The sequence below is a fragment of the Apis laboriosa genome, unplaced genomic scaffold (genome assembly GCF_014066325.1).
Source record: "Apis laboriosa isolate Shangri-la unplaced genomic scaffold, ASM1406632v1 scaffold25_cov139, whole genome shotgun sequence".
Taxonomy (NCBI): Eukaryota; Metazoa; Arthropoda; class Insecta; order Hymenoptera; family Apidae; genus Apis; species Apis laboriosa.
Window position 1 is genome coordinate 1175317 of NW_025222552.1, and position 22314 is coordinate 1197630.

The following is a 22314-nucleotide window of genomic DNA, read 5'->3' on the forward strand; positions in this document are numbered from 1 at the left end:
GATTTAATATATTTTATTAAAAACAAATTAATATTTATCAACTTATTAACTATTTTATAGCTATTTTATAATGATAATTTTTTATTATTCATTTATTTATTTATTTTTAAATAATCGATAAAATATTTATAAATATTTCATTTATAATGTTATTTCAAGAAACATAAGAGAAGAAGTTTAAAATATTTTTTAATGAAAAAAGATTGAAAAAATCTAGGATAGTTATTTAATTTTTAGTTTTCTAATTTTTTCTAAGGAAATCTTTCATATAATCTTTTTTTAATTAAATTATTTATGAAGATAATTTAAGATCTATAAAGATTATTAAAGTTCTGTTTCTTTTAAGAAATGTTACATAATTAATAGAATATTTTTTAAGAAAAAATGTTTTAATATTATTTACAAATTTTTTAATTAAGATTTATAATTTTAGATTTTAAGATTTTAAGATTTATAATTTAAAAATTATGATTATTATTCTTAATGCTTTCTAAATTTCTGGAGCATTTTAATTTAAATCAAAGTTTAAATATAGTTACTAAAGAAATTATATTTCATAGTTCAAATTAAATACTTTCAATTATTTTTGGAACTATTTTTTATATGCTAATCATTTTTATAATTCACAATTCATGAAAATGTTAAATAAAATCCATATTTCTGAAGAAAACATTTATATACAATATAATATAATAATTATATAATATATATTATTATTTTTGAACATTACAAAATAAAGAACGATTTAAATTATTAGATTATCAAAATTAGATATAAAAATATTTATATTTCAATAGAATATTTAAAAAAAAATTTAATAAATTATTTCAAATAACTTACTTAAAAATTAATAAATTAAATTAATAATATTTTTTAAATTAATAATATTAATTATTGTTTGATATTTAAAATATTTAAATCAATATAATATTTTTTATTTGAACAATTAAAAAAATTTAGAGCAAGCTAATATTTTACAAAATAATAAAATTAATTATTTGGAGAAATAACATTTATTTTAAATTGAAAATTTATCTTGAAATAATATTCAAAATAAGTATTAAACAATAAATACAATAATAATCGTATTAAGTATATAATACATTAGCAAGAATAATAATATAATAGTAACATTAACGATAATAATATGGTTCATTTGTTGAAATATATATAATATAAATCGAAAATATGACTATAAAAAAAATGATTTTAAATTTTTATTTATTATTATAAGATTGCGTAAGAACAAGATTTTACTAATAATAAATATATAAAATTCATAACAGTCTTCTATATATTATAATACAATATAAACATTTAATGCTGAATATAAAAAATCAATTATTTTCATCAAAATTAATTTTTTGTATAAAATATTTCATAAATTGTACGTATTATTTTAAAAATATATTATTTCTTCAATAGTTTTAGAAAGTAATTTTAAAATAATAAATAATTTTAAAATAATTTGAAAATTCCTCGATACAAATTTGTATTATTACACATTCTAATAAAATAATACATTCAATTATCACAGTAATCGAAGTGCATCCATATATAACAAAGGTGCATCTATAATTACTAATTAAATCTTGAAACAATTTAGACGACAGGAATGCCAACGATAAAATGAAACGAATCGAAACGAAATGAACGGTACGCAAAAACGCGTCAAAATTTTTAATTAACCAATTAACTTTCTATAAGATTGTGCGAGATCCAATAAAGGCGTGACTGGGTTGAAATTTTTTCTCGGCTTTCACCGAGCACTTGGTCCTAAACAAAATGAGGCCATTGATCCAGTCAGTTTAAATGTAAGCGTGTGTAGCAGCGCGAAAGAGTTCTCTTGTCCACGACCCTGACCCACAGTCAAAGTCATGGCTGCCATTTGTCTTTGATTATAGGACACGTGATTTTCTTCATATAGAAAGAGAAATGGGAGATCATTCTTATGAAAGAATAATTATCATATGTGTTAATCATCGATATTTTTTAGGAATTTAAGAAGTTTTAATGAATTTAGTTTGTTTTGGGGAATTTTTTTTTCTTTTCTTTTTTTTTTCTTCTTTGATTATTGATTCAATCGAAGTGATTCTAAAAAATTGTTTAATTAAAATTTAATTAATTTAGACAATATTATTAACTATAACTTCATTGATATAAATAAAAGCTCAGTTAAGATTTAATTAATAAGACTATATTGAGTATAAGTTCGTTGATATGAATAGAATTCTATTATATTAAATATCATATTACTTATGATGCAAAAATATGAATTGTTTATTGCAATTTTTAAATATATAGATAATTTCTGTGATAAGTTTAAAAAAAAATATTACATTAATTAAAAATTATTTTAAACATTTATTTTAAACATATTTTAAGCTAAAATATTCAAATATTTAAATAAATTAAATTAAAGAAATATATAAAAAAATATTAAATTTATAGATATTTTTTTATTATTTTTATACAGTTTGTAATGATATCTTAAATAATTTTGTAGTTTTTGTATTATTATTTATTAAATTAATTTTTTTATAGTAACATTTATTATTAATTATTATAAAAAAAGTATTTTTTAAATTGCAAAATGAATGATTAATGTATTTCTTTTAATTTTTTTTTAGAAATTGATTTCCACTGAATGGAAATTATTGATGAATAATAAATTTATTTTAATTTATTTATTAAAAATTTTGTTTTCTTAATATGTAGATTTTTTAAGATTCTAATTAAAATTAATTTTAAAGTTTTTATTATTTGTTCATAAATTTTTAATTATTTTTTTTTAAATATTTCTGTAAACATTATATGTTAAATTTAATTGGTTGATTGATTGATTAACTTTTTACATATAGTTTATATATTCTCATCAATTTTAACATGTTTATAAAAAAAATTTATAAAGTTAATAAAATTGATAATTGAAATTTTCTCTAAATTTTATAATATAAAAATAATTCAAAATAAATATTTCTTATTTTTATGCTTTTCAAAAAAATTTCTTTTCAATTATGTTTGCTTTTAAAACAAATAGAAGCATATATCTGCTATTATTAAAATAGTTAAAATATTTGAATACTCTAATATCAGAATGTGATTCGATATCTTATTTAAAAATGTTTCTTTTTATATGTCATTATCTTTCGTTTTTTTTTTATCTTTGTATTATATTATTTATCCATCATTTTTAATTTTATCTAAATTTTGATATTTTATCAGTGTATTATAATATCATTATGATATCTTTTAAAAATATATTTTTTTAATCATTTTTTTTTTTTTTAATTTTTAATTTTTGTTTTTAAATGGATAGAATGAGATATATTGTTATTTAATTTCGACTATTAATTGGTACTAAAAATTCTTCATTATAGTTGTACAATAATATAAATCATATTTCCATTGACATTAATTTAAATCCCTAAAAAATTTCACACATGCTTATTTAAAATACTCTCGATTCAACTACGTGTGTGTAGTTATTCTTATTCAGATTATAATATAATTTATAAGACAAATTCAAAATTTATTTAAAATATTAAAGTATTCAAAGACAAATTTATTAATTCAAAATATTTTTTTTTCATTTACATTTTTTCACTTTATCTATATATTTTATATATAAACTATATTTTAAATATAAACTTAAATTGTTTATAATTTAAAAAATAAGTCTTAATCGACATTTTTAAATATCAAATTTTGTGTTAGTTTCTAGAACTAAACTTTCAAAATTGTTTATAATTAACACTCTATATACATATATATATATATATATATATATATATATATATATATATATGCATACATAGAATATTAATAATAATAAAACTTTTTCAATTACCTTTTTATTAATTATTCTTACTCTATATTTATTATATTTTTCAATTGCCAATAAATTTGGATCGAATTAGAGAATTTAGGAAAGATAACATTTCAATCAACAATCAACAATCAATATTTTGTTTATTAAATATTTATAAAATATTTATTTTTTTTATTTTAGAAATTTTAATATAGGATATTGTCTTATATAAAATATATAAAATATAGAAATTAAAATTATCATCAGTATTCAAATACTTTTGAGAGTAACTATATTTCTGATCGTTCGTTCATTCGGATGAAAGTGGCTGGAACAAGATCAATGACCGGGGAGAGTTTTTAGGTGGACACGAGTAAGGTTGCCCATATGTATTTTACATGCGGCTAGATAGGTCTGTAGGTGAGTAGGAAGCAGGTCGTGGCCCAGATCGAAGACCAGTTTGGCTTCGCTGTAGGATTCCGATATACCGTTAACATTGTCGCTCTTTCTTTCGAACTTAATTCATCGAGGTCGGCATACGGAAATTTTTTTCATGTCCATTTATCACATAGCTTAACGCTAGCCGTAAGATTTATAAAATCATTCACGGCGAATATAAGTGGCTCGATTGCTCGAGCATTAATAGCATTAATTTGGCTTGAGTGTGTAGTATTAGAGATATTACTTCGGATAAATTAATCTGGAAATTGTATATAAATTGAAGAAAAATAAATCGATATGCTTTATTATTCATTTAATAAGCGTAATGTTATTTTTAAAAAGTTTTAATTTACAATGTTATTAGTATTATATATATATATATATATATATATAAAAATTTAAATATAAGAATAATTGATGTTATTAAATTTTTGTTCATTTATTTAAAAAAAATAATAATACAGAATATTAAACAATATAGATTATACAATTAATTTTTTAATATTTTTTTTTATAAGATAGAATTATAAGATAAATAATATTAAATTTTTAATCTTTTATTTTCATATATATAGATTTCAATAATTCAAAAAATAAAAACAATGATAATATAGATAATTAAATAATATTAAAGATTTTTAAAATTTTATATAATATAAAATTAATATAGTTTTTTTTTAGCAGAACTTAAATCATAGAAATGATGTAAAAAATTTGTTTTATATTTTTGTTCTTTTTTCAAATATGAATTAATGAGATTAATAACAGATAAATTTATTCAATGAAATTAATAACAGATAAATTTTGTTATTATGTAATAAATTGTGTGATTAATTTCGTAATTCTTTTTCTATTATCTTATTATTTTCATTCATTTTCATTTATAGAATTAATAGTATTTATAATAAAATAATTCGGAAAATGTTAATGTAGATGTGGATCTGATTCTTTATTAATTAATATACATAAAACTTTTCTTTTTAAATTTAATAATTCAATTCGTATTTCAAGTTGTAGATAATCGTAATTTAATAAAATACTTTTTATACCATATAAGATATTACGAATATTAATTTAATTAAAATACAAATATCATTATTTAAAATAGGTAAGAAAAAATATAGAAAATGTAAAAAAGAAAATAAGTGAAACGAAATTTCATCTTACAATAATGTTAATGTTTTGTTAAATATTTTGTTAGATATATTTTATTAAATTAATTTAATTATAGTATTTTCGTAATTAATTAGAAAAGGAAATAAAAAAATATCAGATATAACAAGAAAAATAAAAGTATTACTTTCATTTAAAATTTTTTTTCTATTAATCTTAATAAAATTCTATTAATCTTAATAATGATTTCTTAATTTAATTTATAATCTGTAATTTCTTTTTTTATTATATAATAACATTATATTAAATAATAAAAAAATATAATTCAATTAGTTAATCTTTAAGTATTTTTTATTATTATATTTATTTTTTATAATATATATCTTATTTTTTTCTATTATATTTATTTTTTATAATTTCATGAAAATGCACAAAAAAAATAAATCTTTTCATTGCATTTTCATAATAAACAAAAAAATTTAATATTTAATAAAATGAAATTTTTTATATTTTTCATAATTTTCTATTTTAATAATTTATTTAAATATTCTAATTATTTATATGTACATATATAAATATAAAAATTAAAGCAATAAAAAAAATTAAATGTTATATTTTAAAAACTTATACTTTAAAAGAGTTTTAGAAGAAAATAATTTATTAAAGAAAAAAAATAAGTATGTTTCAACATCTATTACATCACAAGTATTTCACGTGCATATTTTAATATAAATATGGGTCACGTTTGGTGAAATATACAAATTTGACGTCAATGCAAATATTGATAACATCTAATCTTAAAAAAGATATAATTGAACAAACAGTGAAATATTTTAGACAAAGCAAACTATTTTATCATGTTCAATTGACAATGTTCTTTATCATAACATTTTAGTTTTTGATTTTTATATATTGAAAAAATATAATAAAAATTAGAATTCTTAGTTATAATTTTAATAGAAATATAAAAAAAATAAATGATTATTTTATGAAATAAATTATTAAAATAAAATATATTATATAATTTTTGAAATATATTTGAAATATATCATATAAAAAATATGAAAAAATGTAACAGTGCAAAATGTACTTTTTAATTATTAAAATATTTCATATAGTTTTTCATTTATATAATTCTATTCAATATTTTTTTATTTTTTTATTCAATATAAAAATTTTTTAAAAATATATTTTATTATTTATATTATATTATTATTATTATTATACTATTATTTTTTTTTAAAATAAATAATAAAATTTAAGATCTTCAGGTAATTTATTTTTAAAAATTATATTTTTATTTCACATAATAAATCTTTAAATAGTTTTCATAATGCTTAATAATTTTCAATATTTTATAAATATTTTTAATAGACTTTTAATATATAAATACAATTATATAAAAATTGTTAAAGTATTTTAAGATTTACTTTTAAAATGATTTTTCATTATTATTATATTTAATATATTTAAAAATTTTTAAAAAAATTTCTTTAATATTTAAACTTATAAAAAATTCATATAACATTAATGTATCTATAATATTTATATAATTATAATATATTCCTTATGGTTATAGAAAATCAAAAATAAGAATAAGTATTTTTTTTTTTATTATAAGAATTATAATAGATTTTAAAAAATAAAATCTAACATTGTTTTTTGATATGTATATTGAATTATTTAAAATATAAAAAATACTATAATACAGTACAATATAAATACTATAACACTTTCCAAAGAAAATATTACAATGTATTCTTTGAATTATATATTCATTGGCTTTTTAAATAGTTGAAAGTGGTGAATTAATTAGAAATTAATTCTAGAAAATATGAAATGACATTGATTTACCATTAATTTATAGTCTATTACATATATCATTAAAGATATATCACATATATCATTAAAGATATAATAATAATTTTTTGTAAAAATGAGATCAAAGATAAGAATTTTTATAAGTCAAATATCTTGATTTTAATTAATTAATCTAATAAACGCATGATTATGAATTCCTATATATATATAGGATATATATATAGGATATATATAGCACTTTAATATTGTGAAATATTTAATATTTTACAAAAATGATTTTAATAAATGTCTAACTATGAATTTTTATAATACAAATTTTAAAATATTCATATTTTGTTATTCAAATTATGTGAACAAGAATTGAATTTTAATTAATTATTAATAAGTTAATAATTAAAATCACAATCTTTTGTTTTATGATTTCTTAATTTAATTTATAATCTGTAATTTCTTTTTTTATTATATAATAACATTATATTAAATAATAATAAATAAATTACAAAAATTCATTAATTCAACTCTGATTTTTACTTTTTGAAAAATAAATTATATACATATTAAAAAGGAAATAATCTAATTTTACAAAATTAAAATTATTTTTAAAAAAAAATTTCTAATTAAATATAAAATTTTATTAAAATAATTATAATTAATTAGTTTAAAATTATATTTAAAAAATTATTTGTAATGTCTAAATTTAACATTAAAATTAAAAAATTCACTTTTCGATGTAACAGAGATAATTTAATACTTTTAATATTTTATTTGAATAGATATTTTCAAAATTAAAAAAAAATTACGTTTGTAAATGTAAATTTATACATTAATAATATGTGTGTAATTGTAAATTTCAGGCATGATGGATTCACAACCAAATAACGATGTATCATCGATTTATGTGACGAAATATAATCGTTTCGTGGACAATATTTTAGGAAGGATTAATAAAATCTTGCGCAGTAATTACGACCCAGTTACTGTGAAATTAACCAACGCAAGTGCTAAAACGAAATCAAACAAACACAAAAACAAAAGTAAAACAAAGAAAAATAACAAAAGTGGAACGAAGAAGAGCAATTTCGGAATAGTTGTGATATCCACAGAAAAAACCATCCAAGAAATTCCCGAAATCATACAGGTAAGATAAATTTTATAGTATATGTATATGTAATATATATATTATGATATCATTAATATGATTATTAAAAAATATTTTATATTTATTTTATTAAATATTTATTCTATATATATTATTATTTATAATAAATAATTTAATATTCGAAATATAAAGCATTTTCGAAATCCTCGAAAAAAATTAAAATGAAATTAAAAATACAATCAATCAAATACCTAAACATCAGTTATTACATAGCTAAATGTTTCTCTTTTTAAAAATTAATATTATTAATTTAATTTTTAGGTATTTATTATTTATTATCTATTTAATATATTAAATATTTAAATATTTTTAAATTATTTGACTAACATTGATATATTTAATATAAGTATTTGTAATAAAAGCAAGATATTATTTAGAAGACAATTAATTTTCAAAAAATATTTTTATTCTAAGATTAAATTCTTTTGAATTTTTAAAGTTATTATATAAAAATTTATAGTAATATAATAGATAAGATAGATATGTATATAATAGATAAATAATTATCTGAAATAGCTGATCTATTTTAAAAAACATCCAGTATATTGAAAATATTATAAGATAAAAAAATTAATTTTTTTATTTTGAATTTTTATTTGAAATTATATCTACTATTTTGATAAAATATAAAAAATATTTATATATCATATTTTCTTCAATATCAAAAAAATAGTAATTAAAAAATTAAATATTTGAATTAATTTATAGAAAACAATGGAAACCACTGAAAATACAATCATCAATCAATCCGTTACAAATATTGAAAAAGAAGAGCCTAGCACTACTATATCTGAATTTGCAAATATGGAAACTACTACAAACAGACAAGTATTTAACTCAAGTATCAAGAAATCAAAAAATATGCAAAATACAAAATCTACAAACAAACGAGTATCCAATTTAATAAATCAAACTAACAAAAAATCGAACAAAACTCGTGGTGGAACAAAGAATCAGAAAAAAACAAACAAACAGAATAATAACAACAAAAATAAGGTAATAATTATAGTTTGTTAATAATAATATAAACATCGTTCAACTATTAAAATAGAATATACTAGAATGAATTATTTATTGCATTTACAGTCTTTTAAAAATATATTAAAAATAAATTGATATATTTATTTATTTATTAACATTTATTTCATTTATTATATGCATTCCATTTATTATATGTATATAAGGAAATTTTTGTACATAGATTCATTATAAATATTAGTCATATAGTTATTATAATAATGAAAAACATTTATAAATACATTATGCAACCAAAAATATTCTATTCTTCATTTTATAAAAGAAAAATATAACAAAGAACCATTTATAAAACCGTACAATCTTATCTGTTCTACAGATAGTTTTAAATGATAGTAGATTACATTTGGAATTATACATTTTTATGCATATCAATTCATGAAATATTTAAAAAAAAAAATATCAAGAATGAAAATTTTCTTTTTTTTTGATTATTACAAATAGATAACTTTTATTAAACATAATCAATCATCTCCAAAACTAAATATAATGTTAAAGAAGAGTTTTTCACTTTAAAATTGTGATTTTTATAAAATTAATATTTCTCATTTTTTCTCTATTCTATTAAAAAGAGTAAGAATAATTATTTTAGCAATTAAAATTTTTTTTTATACTTTTTGCATTTTTCTTTTACACAAAGTAACTTTTTTAATTATCTAATACTATACAAAATTTCTTAAAATATTATTAGCACAATAAAAAATAATTACTAAGAGATATATAGAATATTAATATTATATTATATATTCATTATTATTTCATCTTCTAAGTATCATTAAAGACTTAAAATATTAAAAATTAATATTAATATTAAGTAATAAATTTATGAATATAAATTATCGAAAGAATATAAAAATTGATATATATAAATTGATAAACTATTGGTTGAAATTTATTCATTAAATTATAAACATTTAAGTTTTTTTAAGTTAAGTTTTTGATCTCAATTTAACTTTTTTTTTAATTAAGTTTTCCTATCTTTATCACACTGCTATTTCATTTCGTTTCATTTAATATAAAATGATATATTTATGTATCAATTGACATTTTTTCCAACTTTTGTATCTATTTTAGCTAAAACTTTATGTAGAAAACTTAAAAAAAATTTAAAAATATATATTAAAGTTAAAAAATATTTATTACAAACATAAATTTCATAACCATTAAAATATGAAAATTATAAAATTAATTAAAAAAAAATTATAATAAAAATATGTTTAATAATATTTTTTATAAATTAATAATATTATTAAATATCATTTCTTTTAATTTTCCAGACAAAAAAAACCAAAAAACCAAAAGCAAAAGCCACACTTTATGGACTTGCAAGTCTTAAAAGATCAGGAGACGTGTCAGTAAACATGATGAGTGATCATACTATGATCAAAACGATGTTTACTCTTGGTCCTCTTATATTAAAGGTCGAAAAGGAATTTGGTAAGGCTGCAAAAAAAGAATTGAGAAGCGCGACTGCAACCACTGCAGAAATGTCAGGAAAATTGAGTCTTCGAATTCTTCATGGTGGTGCTGCTACCCTTAATTCCATTCGAGTTTTACAACCTAAACAAGTAAGTTGATCAACGAGTATTTTTTTGAATATACTGTATGGATAAAGAATCATAATAATCATGTACAAAAATTTAGGTATAAGAATATATAGGTATATATTTAAAAGAATTAAATTTAATATTTAATATTAATTAATTTATATTTAAAAATTCTTTTTAATTAGTTATTTTAATTTATTTTTAACTAATCTAAATAAAAAGCATAAAATTAAAATAATATTTTCTTAAAATTAATGTTGATAAATAATAAAAAGATAATAATTTAGTTTTCTGATTTTTTGTTTGTAAACTTTTATCTGTTAAAATTCTCTTAGAAATGATTATTTTATGTATGTTAAATATTTTTTTTATTAATAAAGACTATTATAATATATATATTATATAATATATGTACTATATAATAGTATTATTATATATAGATTATTATATATATTATAAATTGTATCTAAGACTATTATATATATTTATATAAATTTTATTATTTTTATTTTTTTCGCAAATTATTATTATCACGTTATTTAAATTATCACGTTTTGATTTATCTAGTTTCATCTCGAAACTATAAATATATGCTAAGAATTGTTTAATTGTTTAATTGTTTAAAAATATTTTCAATTCTTTCTTTTTTTTTCATTTCATGTCTTTCTTTTCATGTTTTTAATTATAATTTACTTTGGTAATTTTTCCACTGCTTTTTTCCTTTGGCCATTTTTAGCTATTCTGTTACTTGATTATTATCACATTATTTTCAAATAAATATATCTGAACAAAACTACTTATATATTTCCATCAGCTTATTTATCTTTTTTGTCATCGTTCTTACTTCTCTGTTATCGTTTTTGAATTTACCAATTTTATAATAATTTATATTTTTTTTTATATGATATTTTTAAATGAAAATAGATATATGATATAACTCAAATAAAAGAATTATTAGTATAATATTCTATTATCGAATTAATAAGAAGACAAGACATATAAAAATTATAAGGAATAAAAGAATTTTATAATAGAATTCAGACTTTTTATTTTAAGAAAAATAATATTTATAACAAATTGATATAAAAAACAGTTTTTATTATAAAATTTTAAAGTGGAATTTCATATTTTCTTTAGAGAGAATTGCCAAATTACACAATCTTTAATTTTTTTTAATGTCTTTAATTTTTTTTATTTAATGGAACATTTTGCAAATTTTTTATTCTTGCTGTTTTCAAATTTTTCAATATTATATATTTCTATCAATCCTGTAATTCTAATCATTTTCTAATTTTTTAAATATTCCCAATAAGAACAAAGAATATATAAATACTTATATAATATAAGTATATAATTCGGATAATAAAATATTCAATTAATAAAATATTCGAATATAAGAATATTTAATTACAAAATTATAAACAAAATTTTTTAAAAACCAAAAAAAAATATTTTTAGATTAATTTTATTATTTGAAAAGAATATTCTATTAAAAAGAAATTAATCTATGTATAATCCATTATATTTTATAAAATTTCATTAAAATCAATATCTTTTTTAATTTTAATTTACTAACACACTTGTTAGTAAAATTTATGAAGTATACGAAGTATATAAGATATGTGAAAACGTAGTAATAAAAATAATTTTATATGAATAATTGTATAATAATCTAAAAGAAAAATCTCACGAGAATGAGAATTAAATAAGAAATTTTAATTTATGAATTTTGTGATAATTTTTTCCGAAATATTTCATAAATTTCCTATAATATGGTATACGCAAAAATATATAATTCTATTGTAAAATATATATATAATTATATATATAATTATGTATATAATTAAATATATAATTCTATTGTAATATGATCTATTACATAATTTAAATTAAATCTAACAATTACATAAATATTTAACAATTACATAAAATAGCCTTACACGAGTTTTTTTATAAATGATTCTTTATTTTAAATTTTTTATCATAAAAAAATTTTTTTGATTATTTAATATGTATTTATCACATATTTATATATATTACTTCATTTCTTCAATTTGAATTTAAAACTTTACAAATTTACTTTTATAAATAAATCGCTACATATTATCGCTATTTTTAAAACAGACAATTGAAAAAGGAAATAAATAATAAAATATAATCGTATATAATATTACAATTTATATAATTTATATAATTTATATAATTTATATAATCAATTATTCAATAATGATATTAAATAATTAGATGGTGAATTTTTATGCAAATATACAATATTTTTCATATTTTATATGTTTTATATATTTTGTATAAAAGATATAAATGTATATTTTATATTTTCTCTTATGATATTAATTCTATTTGTATAATAATTGAATATTATAAATAAATATAATTATATTATAAATAAAATTTCTAGTTACAATATGATATTGAAAGCTAGATTGATTCTGAATTAGTTTATTTGTAATAGAAAGAGTTAAATATAATATTAAAAATATAATATTAAAAATTATAAATATTAAATATAATATAATATAATATTATATTATATTATATTAGTATATATTATATATGCTATAGTATATATTATATAGTATATATATATTATATTATATTAGTATTAATGAAGTAAGAAGTTATATGATGAATTTTATAATATTTATAGATATCTAATTGCTTACTAATCTAATTTATTATTTATTAGATTGTGGATTTTTATATAGCCGAAATATAATATTAAAAATAATATATTACATGAAATTGTCAAAATGTCAAATTGTCAAAATTTTCTTGTTCAGTTAATTTTTTGTTATTTAAAATAATTAATATATAACTTATTAAAAAATCGTGAGAAAATTTGTAAAATATATCTTACAGATCAATCTTATAGTAAAAATATCTTATAGATTTATCTTATAGATAAATCTACATAATAAAATTACTGAAAATATTATAATTTATATATAATTAATATAGTATATAAGTATATAATTTGATATACATATTTTTAATAACACAATATTTTTTGACATAACAATTAAATATTTGAACTTATTTTGGCTGTATAAAAATCCACAATCTAATAAATAATAAATTAGATTAGTAAGCAATTAGATATCTATAAATATTATAAAATTCATCATATAATTTCTTACTTCATTAATACTAATTGGATGAAATTTAAATCTATGAATTTTTTTAATTTGTTATAAAACTTAATAAATTTTAATTATTACAATCAGAAAATCTTGGTCATTTTATTATTTTAACTTTTTAACATTAGAATATTACTTCTTTACTTAATTATAGTATAAATATACTATATAATATTTCCAAACTTTCATTATAGTATAATGATATTATATCTAAGGTTATCTCTATTCCTGATATTTTAAGTTTAGTTTAGTTTGTTGAATATCTTTCATTGATATAAGAATTTCCTTTTTGTTTCACGAAAAACTTTTTTAATTTTTTTTTAATCACATATGCAAAGTATCATCTGAAATATTTAAATTTTTTTAGTTGTCGAAAAAGTTATTGAAGATTAGAATTCATTATTAAGTATTTAACACTAACAAAAGACAAAAACAATTAAGATAATCTATTACTATTTATTATTCCAAATAATCATTTAAATTATTTACATTTTTTTAATTTTTTAGAATCCATTAAATTGTTTTAATTAATTTTTATCAATTTAAATATATATGAATATTAAATTTATTAATTCATTATTAATTAATACTAATTTATTAATATATAATTTATTGATAATTTATTATTTTTTTTTATTTAATTGAATATTAATTTAGCAAAAACGTAACATTATAAATGTTTATAACATATAATTATTAATTATAACATATAATTATAACATATAATTATTATTTATTTATAAAAATTTTTTTATTAATATAAAATATATTTTTTAATCATAATTTAGAAATTGAAAAGATTTCAATTTATTTTAATTGAAAATTAAAGGAATAAATAATAAAAGTATTATTTTATAAATATTAAGATAAAGATTAATAAAAAATTTAAAAAAATAAATTTTAATTCCTTTAAATTCGCTATTTCTCTAAGTTTAAGGTATATTGGTATATTGAATAATGAAAAAAGATTATTTAATTGAATTATAAAAGAACAAAACTTTTTTCATTTTTTAAATGGTTAGATAATTAATCATTTTTAAAACAATAATCAAACTAATTTTCTAAAAAATATATTCTCTTTATTCTTATTTCTCTTATGTGATAATAATGAATATTTATCTCATTTTTTATTACATAAATGCAATACATAAATAAAATCTAACGTTTCTTATTTTTATTATAAAAAAATAGTTGCAAACTTATTTATACAAATTTTATTTTTAAACTAGTTAATAGAAGATTCTTGCGTACAAAAGTTAATAATTAATAATTAGTTAATCTTGTCTTACAATCAATACTCGCATGATCGCATGACGCGTGATATACTTTATCGTTCCGATTTAAAAAAAAGATTACATTTGTAACAGAGTTTGAACTCTAGTTGAACCTTAGTTTCAATTTTCTAAATTAAATTTCTGTTAATTTGTTCAATTATATCCTAAAATTTAGCATATTATCCATTCTATATATAATATTTAAAATTACACGAAAATCAATATTAAACAATTTTATTAAATATGTAAAAAGTATATGTAAAAGTTTTTAAACACAAAAATTTCATAAAAAAAAATTATTGTTTAAAATTCATTTAGAAGAAAATTACTTTTTCAAACTCAAAAAAAGTCTTTTTTTTGTATAAGATATTACACTTTATTATTAATTGCTAGAACAAAATATTAATAACATAAAAACTAGGAAATTAAGTTTAATTATTAAATTAATTTATTATTATTAAATAATCAAATTATTAAGTTTCTATTCTGTAATGTTTATATTGACTGTTCCAAATTTTTTCACAAAACTCTGTCAAAAGATGTCTAAAAATAAATTTTTTAAATGTAATAAAACAAAATTCATAAATGTTTGATGAAGATAAAAGCATATATATTATTATAAATTCTATAGATATCTTAAAGCCTTTATAGATACATGCTTGATATTGTCAATGTACTACTGAATTTATTACACATTTAATTTCATATGCAACATTGTAATTTATACGTTATTTTATGAAATGAATCTGAATTTAATTTTATAAAATTATCTAGCTGAAGTGAACCAATATTCAAAATTATATATAAGGTAAAAGATATTAATATATTCGACATTTTTGAAAATTTTTCAATTTTATAAATCAAAAAAAAAAATTGGTACACAAAAATAAGACTTATTCATTAAATTATAAATAATTTAAATTCATATTAAAGCGAAACGAGATTAGAATTTAATAAAAACTTTTTGTTTCTATCTAATGTAATAACTTTAATTGTTTAATAAATAAACTTTAACTAATATTTTTATATACCAATTCTTTTAGTTTATTTTGGTCTGTAAAATCCATCTAAGTGCTATATGCTAAAGTTATTCTACTCTATATTATATTAACACAAACTTTGTATCAAATTGATTGAATAAGATATTTAGTAAAATATTTTTTTCAAGTTTTCATATTTTTGGTATAACTTTTGATGATATATTTATTAATTTATGTAATATAATTTATTAATATATATTTATTAATTTTTTGTTACACATTTTATTTCTACCTGTCTAAAACTTTTTATTCAGTTTTATTTCTATCTGTCTAAAACTTAAAAACTTGTATGGAAAATAATTTAGAATATTTTGTATTTTGATGCTATAATAGATTTCTTATATACATACATATATAGATAAATAGATAGAAATGTAGATAAATTATGTAGTTTGCGACTAAAAATTATCTATAAGCATGAGATAATTCTTTATAAAAAAACGAAGATAAGGATAGTATAGATTTTTTTTGTTTTAATTTCCAAGATAATGTAATAAAATACAGTCAAATGTCAAATGATATATATCTACTATACATATACTATACTACATATACTATACATATACTACATCTATTATATTTACATAATCTAAATAATATTTGCGATTTATTAGGTTCAAAAAAGTGCAAACAAGATACTTTATCAAAAATAATTTATTGCATGAATTACATTAGAATTTTGAAATTTCTGTTATCGTTGCTATATGCTATGCTTGTCAAATTACATTCTCGTTAATATTTATGCTGTAACATTTTAAATATTCGAATGTGTAATTAACGTCTTATACTTGATGTGATTGATTCACATTTTCAAAATCTCTACTGTAAATTATAACTTTAATAATATTATTTTCTTATATTAAATGATACACTGAAATCTTCAGATGTAACTTTTGCATATTTATCGTGTAAAAAATTCTAAAAAAATTTATTGATATACATTCAAATATCTATTTCTGAGTTAAATAAATTAAATAAATATTCAAAATAAACTTTTATTGCAAAAAAAGGCTAATATGATCTCACAAACAAAATTATAAAGTGTAAAAGTTTTGGAAACATATTTTATATTGAAACTTATTAATCTATTATTAATTATACATATCGCTATACTTATATCATCATGCAATCTAACTGCATATATATGCAACGAATTTTTAAATTCTTAATTCGATTTTCTTGGTAATTTTTGGTAAAATCTTGATAAGATTGGAACAAAAAAATTTTATTTCATATTTTTTTTTATTATTTTTAATGTAATGTTATATGTATGTAATATTGTATCTATAACATACAATATTAATAATTATTAGTTATATATTATAATTATTATTATTTTTTATTTATTTTTTATCATTACTTTACTATATATTAATGCTGTTAATTTTATTAAAGATAAAATTTATATTTACATTATTATACTTTCTTCAAATTAAATATTTTATTATTCATACCACTTATCCTTTAAGCACTCTGATAAACATACTTTAATGAATAAAATTTTCAAAATCAAACGAGCAAAATTGTTTAAATATAATAAATCAAATCCAATCTCCAGAATAACGATATTTTACATTTATCAAGCTAATGTTTAAATTTCTAATACTTCATCATTATTTAATCTATTTAATCATAAATCTTACGAAATACTTAACAATAAGATATTTAAGCAGCAGATGTTAATCCATTCTTATCGTAAAATTATAATTAATTTGATCGAATAACCAGCAAAAAAAATTGATTAAAAGATACTACCAAGTGAATTTAAATCTTTATCCAAACTTATTTAAAGACAATTTGTTAATTATTAGGTACGAGTGGAGAGTGCGGATGACCACGACAGAACGCGCGAATTTGTCTGGAAGAGATCATCCCACATTGCTCATTTAGTCTCAGAGAAATTATCATCCGCCACAAAGTCGATGCTTCAACCACCTGTAGCAATTGCCGCTTAAATCTTCCTTCACATCGATCGATCTTAATGAACCATCTCGATAAAACCGCATCTCCCTTTTTAACAGTCTTAGATATATCTTTGTATAATGAATGAAATCGGGTCATGTTGAATACGTTTAATAGGATAAAATAACACGAAGCAAACTTAGAAGCAAATTTTTGTGATTTTTAATAACGAACAAAAGTTGTCTTTTATATATAATTTATATTTAAATTGTTAAAATTTGATTGAAATTTTTTGAGATCATTTTATAAATTTTTGTATAGTAATTTATAATTTGTAGTTTTTAGTAAATTAAATGTTTCTATGTATGTTAGTAAATTAAATGTTTAATTAAATGTTTCTATGTATATTAAAAAAATATATATTATAAATATAATATATATATATTATATATTATATATATTTTTTATATTATATTATATATATATTTTTATAATATAATATATATTATAAAAATAATTTTGAATGAAGAAAATTAAACTAGAAACAGATTAAAAAAAATTTTGCATTAATTCGTTTATTTATTATCATTATTTATATGAATATGTAACATAATTTTATATATTTTGAAATATTAATAAATATTAATAAATTTTGAAATATTAATACAAATCTAATAATATACATATCTAATATATACACGTTTAATATTCACGTTTAATATCTAATGTTTATATAGTTTAATATTTAATTACAAAAAAAGACATTATAATTAATGGTATAATAAAAATAATAAGAATTAAAAGTTAACTTAAAAGTTAAAAAATATATCAACAAAAACATGACGTGATTGCTAATTTCATTTGATATAACTTTAAAAAACTTTAATATAACTTTAAAAAATAAAAAAAAATATTAAAATTTTGAATGAAAATTTTTTGTGTCATTTATAAAAATTAATTTTACAGAAACTATCTTTCATTATTAAATTTGAAAAATTGAAGACAAATTTTGTTTATTATTAAAAAAATATTATATTATTTTAATTTTTTTTTTCTTCTCATTTTCTCTTTCTTAATATTTATTCAAAGATGTCAGAACGAACTTTGGCATTTTTTTTATATTTATATAATGAAATGTTAGTTTATAAAATTATACATATTATATATTTACATATAAAATATGCGAATCGTTAAATATATTAAATTTATAAATAAATTACCAACGTTCGTCACATTCTTCAGAATTAACCCGATTTCACTAACGAACTATTAAATTATTAATTATAATATAATTAATAATAATTAATTACAAAAATGATTCTTATCATGTAAATGGTGTATGTAAATGGTGTTTCTCGAAAATATATTTTCTTGTTGTGGTTTCGAATTTACAAAATTGGAATATTATTCATGGAATGAAAATTGAATTTAACATAATGGATATCGGAATGTTTAGAATAAATCAGATATCGAATATTTTCATAGGAATAGCTGGATATTTAATTATAAAGAATATCATATATGAAGGATATTAGATAATTAAGAATTAGAACGTTGAAGAACGTAATTAACTTCTTAAATATCCCAATATATAAAATATATTGATATCTTTTTAAGTTATTTTTACAAATAATATATTTCTTTATTTTTGATTTTATTGATCCTGTATTATGAAATAATTAAAATTATTATAATTAAATAAATTGTGCATTAATTTTTTTAATGATATTGAGAGATAAAAAAAACAAAAATTATGATAATATTAATAATTTTATATTATTAGATTGCGGATATTAATGCGAATATGATAAGTTTAAGAATACAAAAATACTTATAATATGCAAAAATATGTTAAAATATCGAAAGTAAAATATTTAATATAATATTTAATAAATTAAATCTCATATTATTTCTTTAATATTTAAATAATAATTAAAAATATAATATATCATTTACTTATATTTTTAAATATACCATTTATTCATTTCTTGTTTTTTTTTACACTGGGAATTTAAAAATACCTGTTTATTTTACTTTCTTTTATGGAAAATTTCTTCGAAGTAATGTATGACTATATAAAGAAGAAAGAATAAACCGGTTTAAAATGTTGTATACTTTCATTTTAGATGAATATGTATTATTTATTTATTTATTTATTTATTTATTTATTTATTTATTTTAATTATTTGCAAATTATTCCGAAATTTGAAATATTTGTTACAATATCGATGTAATCGTCATTTAAACTATTTTATGTTATCTCATTACTTAAAACAATTGAGCTTACATTTATAAAAGATTTATATATGAATAATAAGTAAATCAATTTTTTTAACATTACCCTGTTAATATTTATATATTAATAAAATAATTTTAAAAAATTATAATGCATTAAAATTTATTTAAACCTGTATCATTTTTTTTTATTGAAAAAAATTTTTAAATTTAATCAGAAATTGCAGTGTAATCGAAATCATAACAAAACAACCGCCATGCTACCACTGCTGTATATTTAGCTAAACTATTTCGTTTTTATATTGGAAAAATAATTTGATAACTTCTTTGATGTTTTTCTTAATAAAAAAATCTATTGCATGGTTAGATTTTCTTCTGGATCCTTAATTTTTAAAATAAATTGAAAAATATCATAAAAATGAATATATTTTTCTTTTAATTATAATTATTTAAAATAATGATTATTTTAAGTATATTTAAATATATTTATAATTTAATAATTTAATAAATATTTATATCATTTTATAAGGATTTATAGAATCATTCCATGTTAAAAATAACTGAATAATTATTATCATAAAAATACAAAACACATTTTTAAAGTTGCAATTGTTTTCAAATTGTTTTTTTCGAAATTTGTAGATTCTAATATGATTTGCAAATTTATGTAATATATTAAAATGTGTAATAAATATTTAATCATAATTACAAAATCGAATAAAAATAAAAATTTGTCGAATACTGTTATTTGTAATAATCTTAAATATTATTCTTAATTTATGAAAAAAAGTAATAAATAATGTTAACTTATAATAAATAATGTTAACTATTAATCTTAAAAAATAATAAATAATGTTAACTATTAATCTTAAAAAAAAGTCAGTTTAAAAATCTTTTCCAATTTTTATTAATTTTATAGAAAATAAATATATAAAAGCACGAAAATAATGTAGAATCTCGAAAATTATGTTATTACAAAATACTAATGAATTTTTTAATGTTCATATGCATTTATTTCGTAAGAAAAACATTTAAATACATTTATAATTAAAATAAATTACATTTATAATTAAAATAGTTTCATAAACAAAAAAAAGAAAAATAAAAAATAAATAAAGATATATAAATATTTTTTTAAATATTGAGATCTATTTATAGCAAATTAGAGATATAATTTAATTTAATAAATTTATTGTAAAATAAAATTTCAAAAATTTTTTACAAACATAATATAAAATAAACTCATTAGTCTATCATGTATTAAATCTATAATGTAATAATTTGAAATTTAAATAAAAAAATTAAACACACTATTGATATTTATCTATGTAAGAATTAATTATTGGATTGAGGGATTTTTTTTTTTAACAAAAAAAAGTTTCTTATATAACTATATGTTAAATTTTTATGATTATGCGTTTATATAATGCTATGGACGTCATATATAGTTCGAAAATCTATATTTAAATTATTTTAAATTTATATTAATCATTATTATATCATATTATTAATTAAACTATTAAATACATAACTAAGATAATTGAGCATTTAGAAAAATATTTATTATAGTATGAAAAATCTTAAATGGAACTTTTTAGAATAAAATTTAAAATATCATTCGTAATAATTTTAATGATTTTTTTCTTATAAAAGTGCTTGAGATAATATAAAATAAATAATAGAAATAATTTTTTTTTTATTTGAATGAAATATTTAATTATGATGAAATAATAATATATTTCATGTTTCATTATTGTATTATATATTTTAGAATAATATCC

At 16.6% G+C, this 22314-nt stretch overlaps 2 protein-coding genes across 2 annotated transcripts in view; one reads left to right on the top strand and one right to left on the bottom strand.

Annotated features, from left to right (window-relative positions):
* Positions 1-18515, top strand: part of LOC122713642 (protein PFC0760c-like) — a 34029-nt gene extending 15514 nt beyond the window's left edge. The window contains exons 4-7 of the mRNA XM_043934280.1: positions 8041-8324; positions 9054-9341; positions 10658-10948; positions 18208-18515. Of these exons, the coding sequence (XP_043790215.1) occupies positions 8041-8324; positions 9054-9341; positions 10658-10948; positions 18208-18351 (1007 nt within the window). The 3' untranslated portion in view covers positions 18352-18515. The remainder of the gene's footprint in view (positions 1-8040; positions 8325-9053; positions 9342-10657; positions 10949-18207) is intronic.
* Positions 1-22314, bottom strand: part of LOC122713639 (putative phosphatidate phosphatase) — a 141138-nt gene that overhangs the window by 3291 nt on the left and 115533 nt on the right. The window lies entirely within an intron of this gene.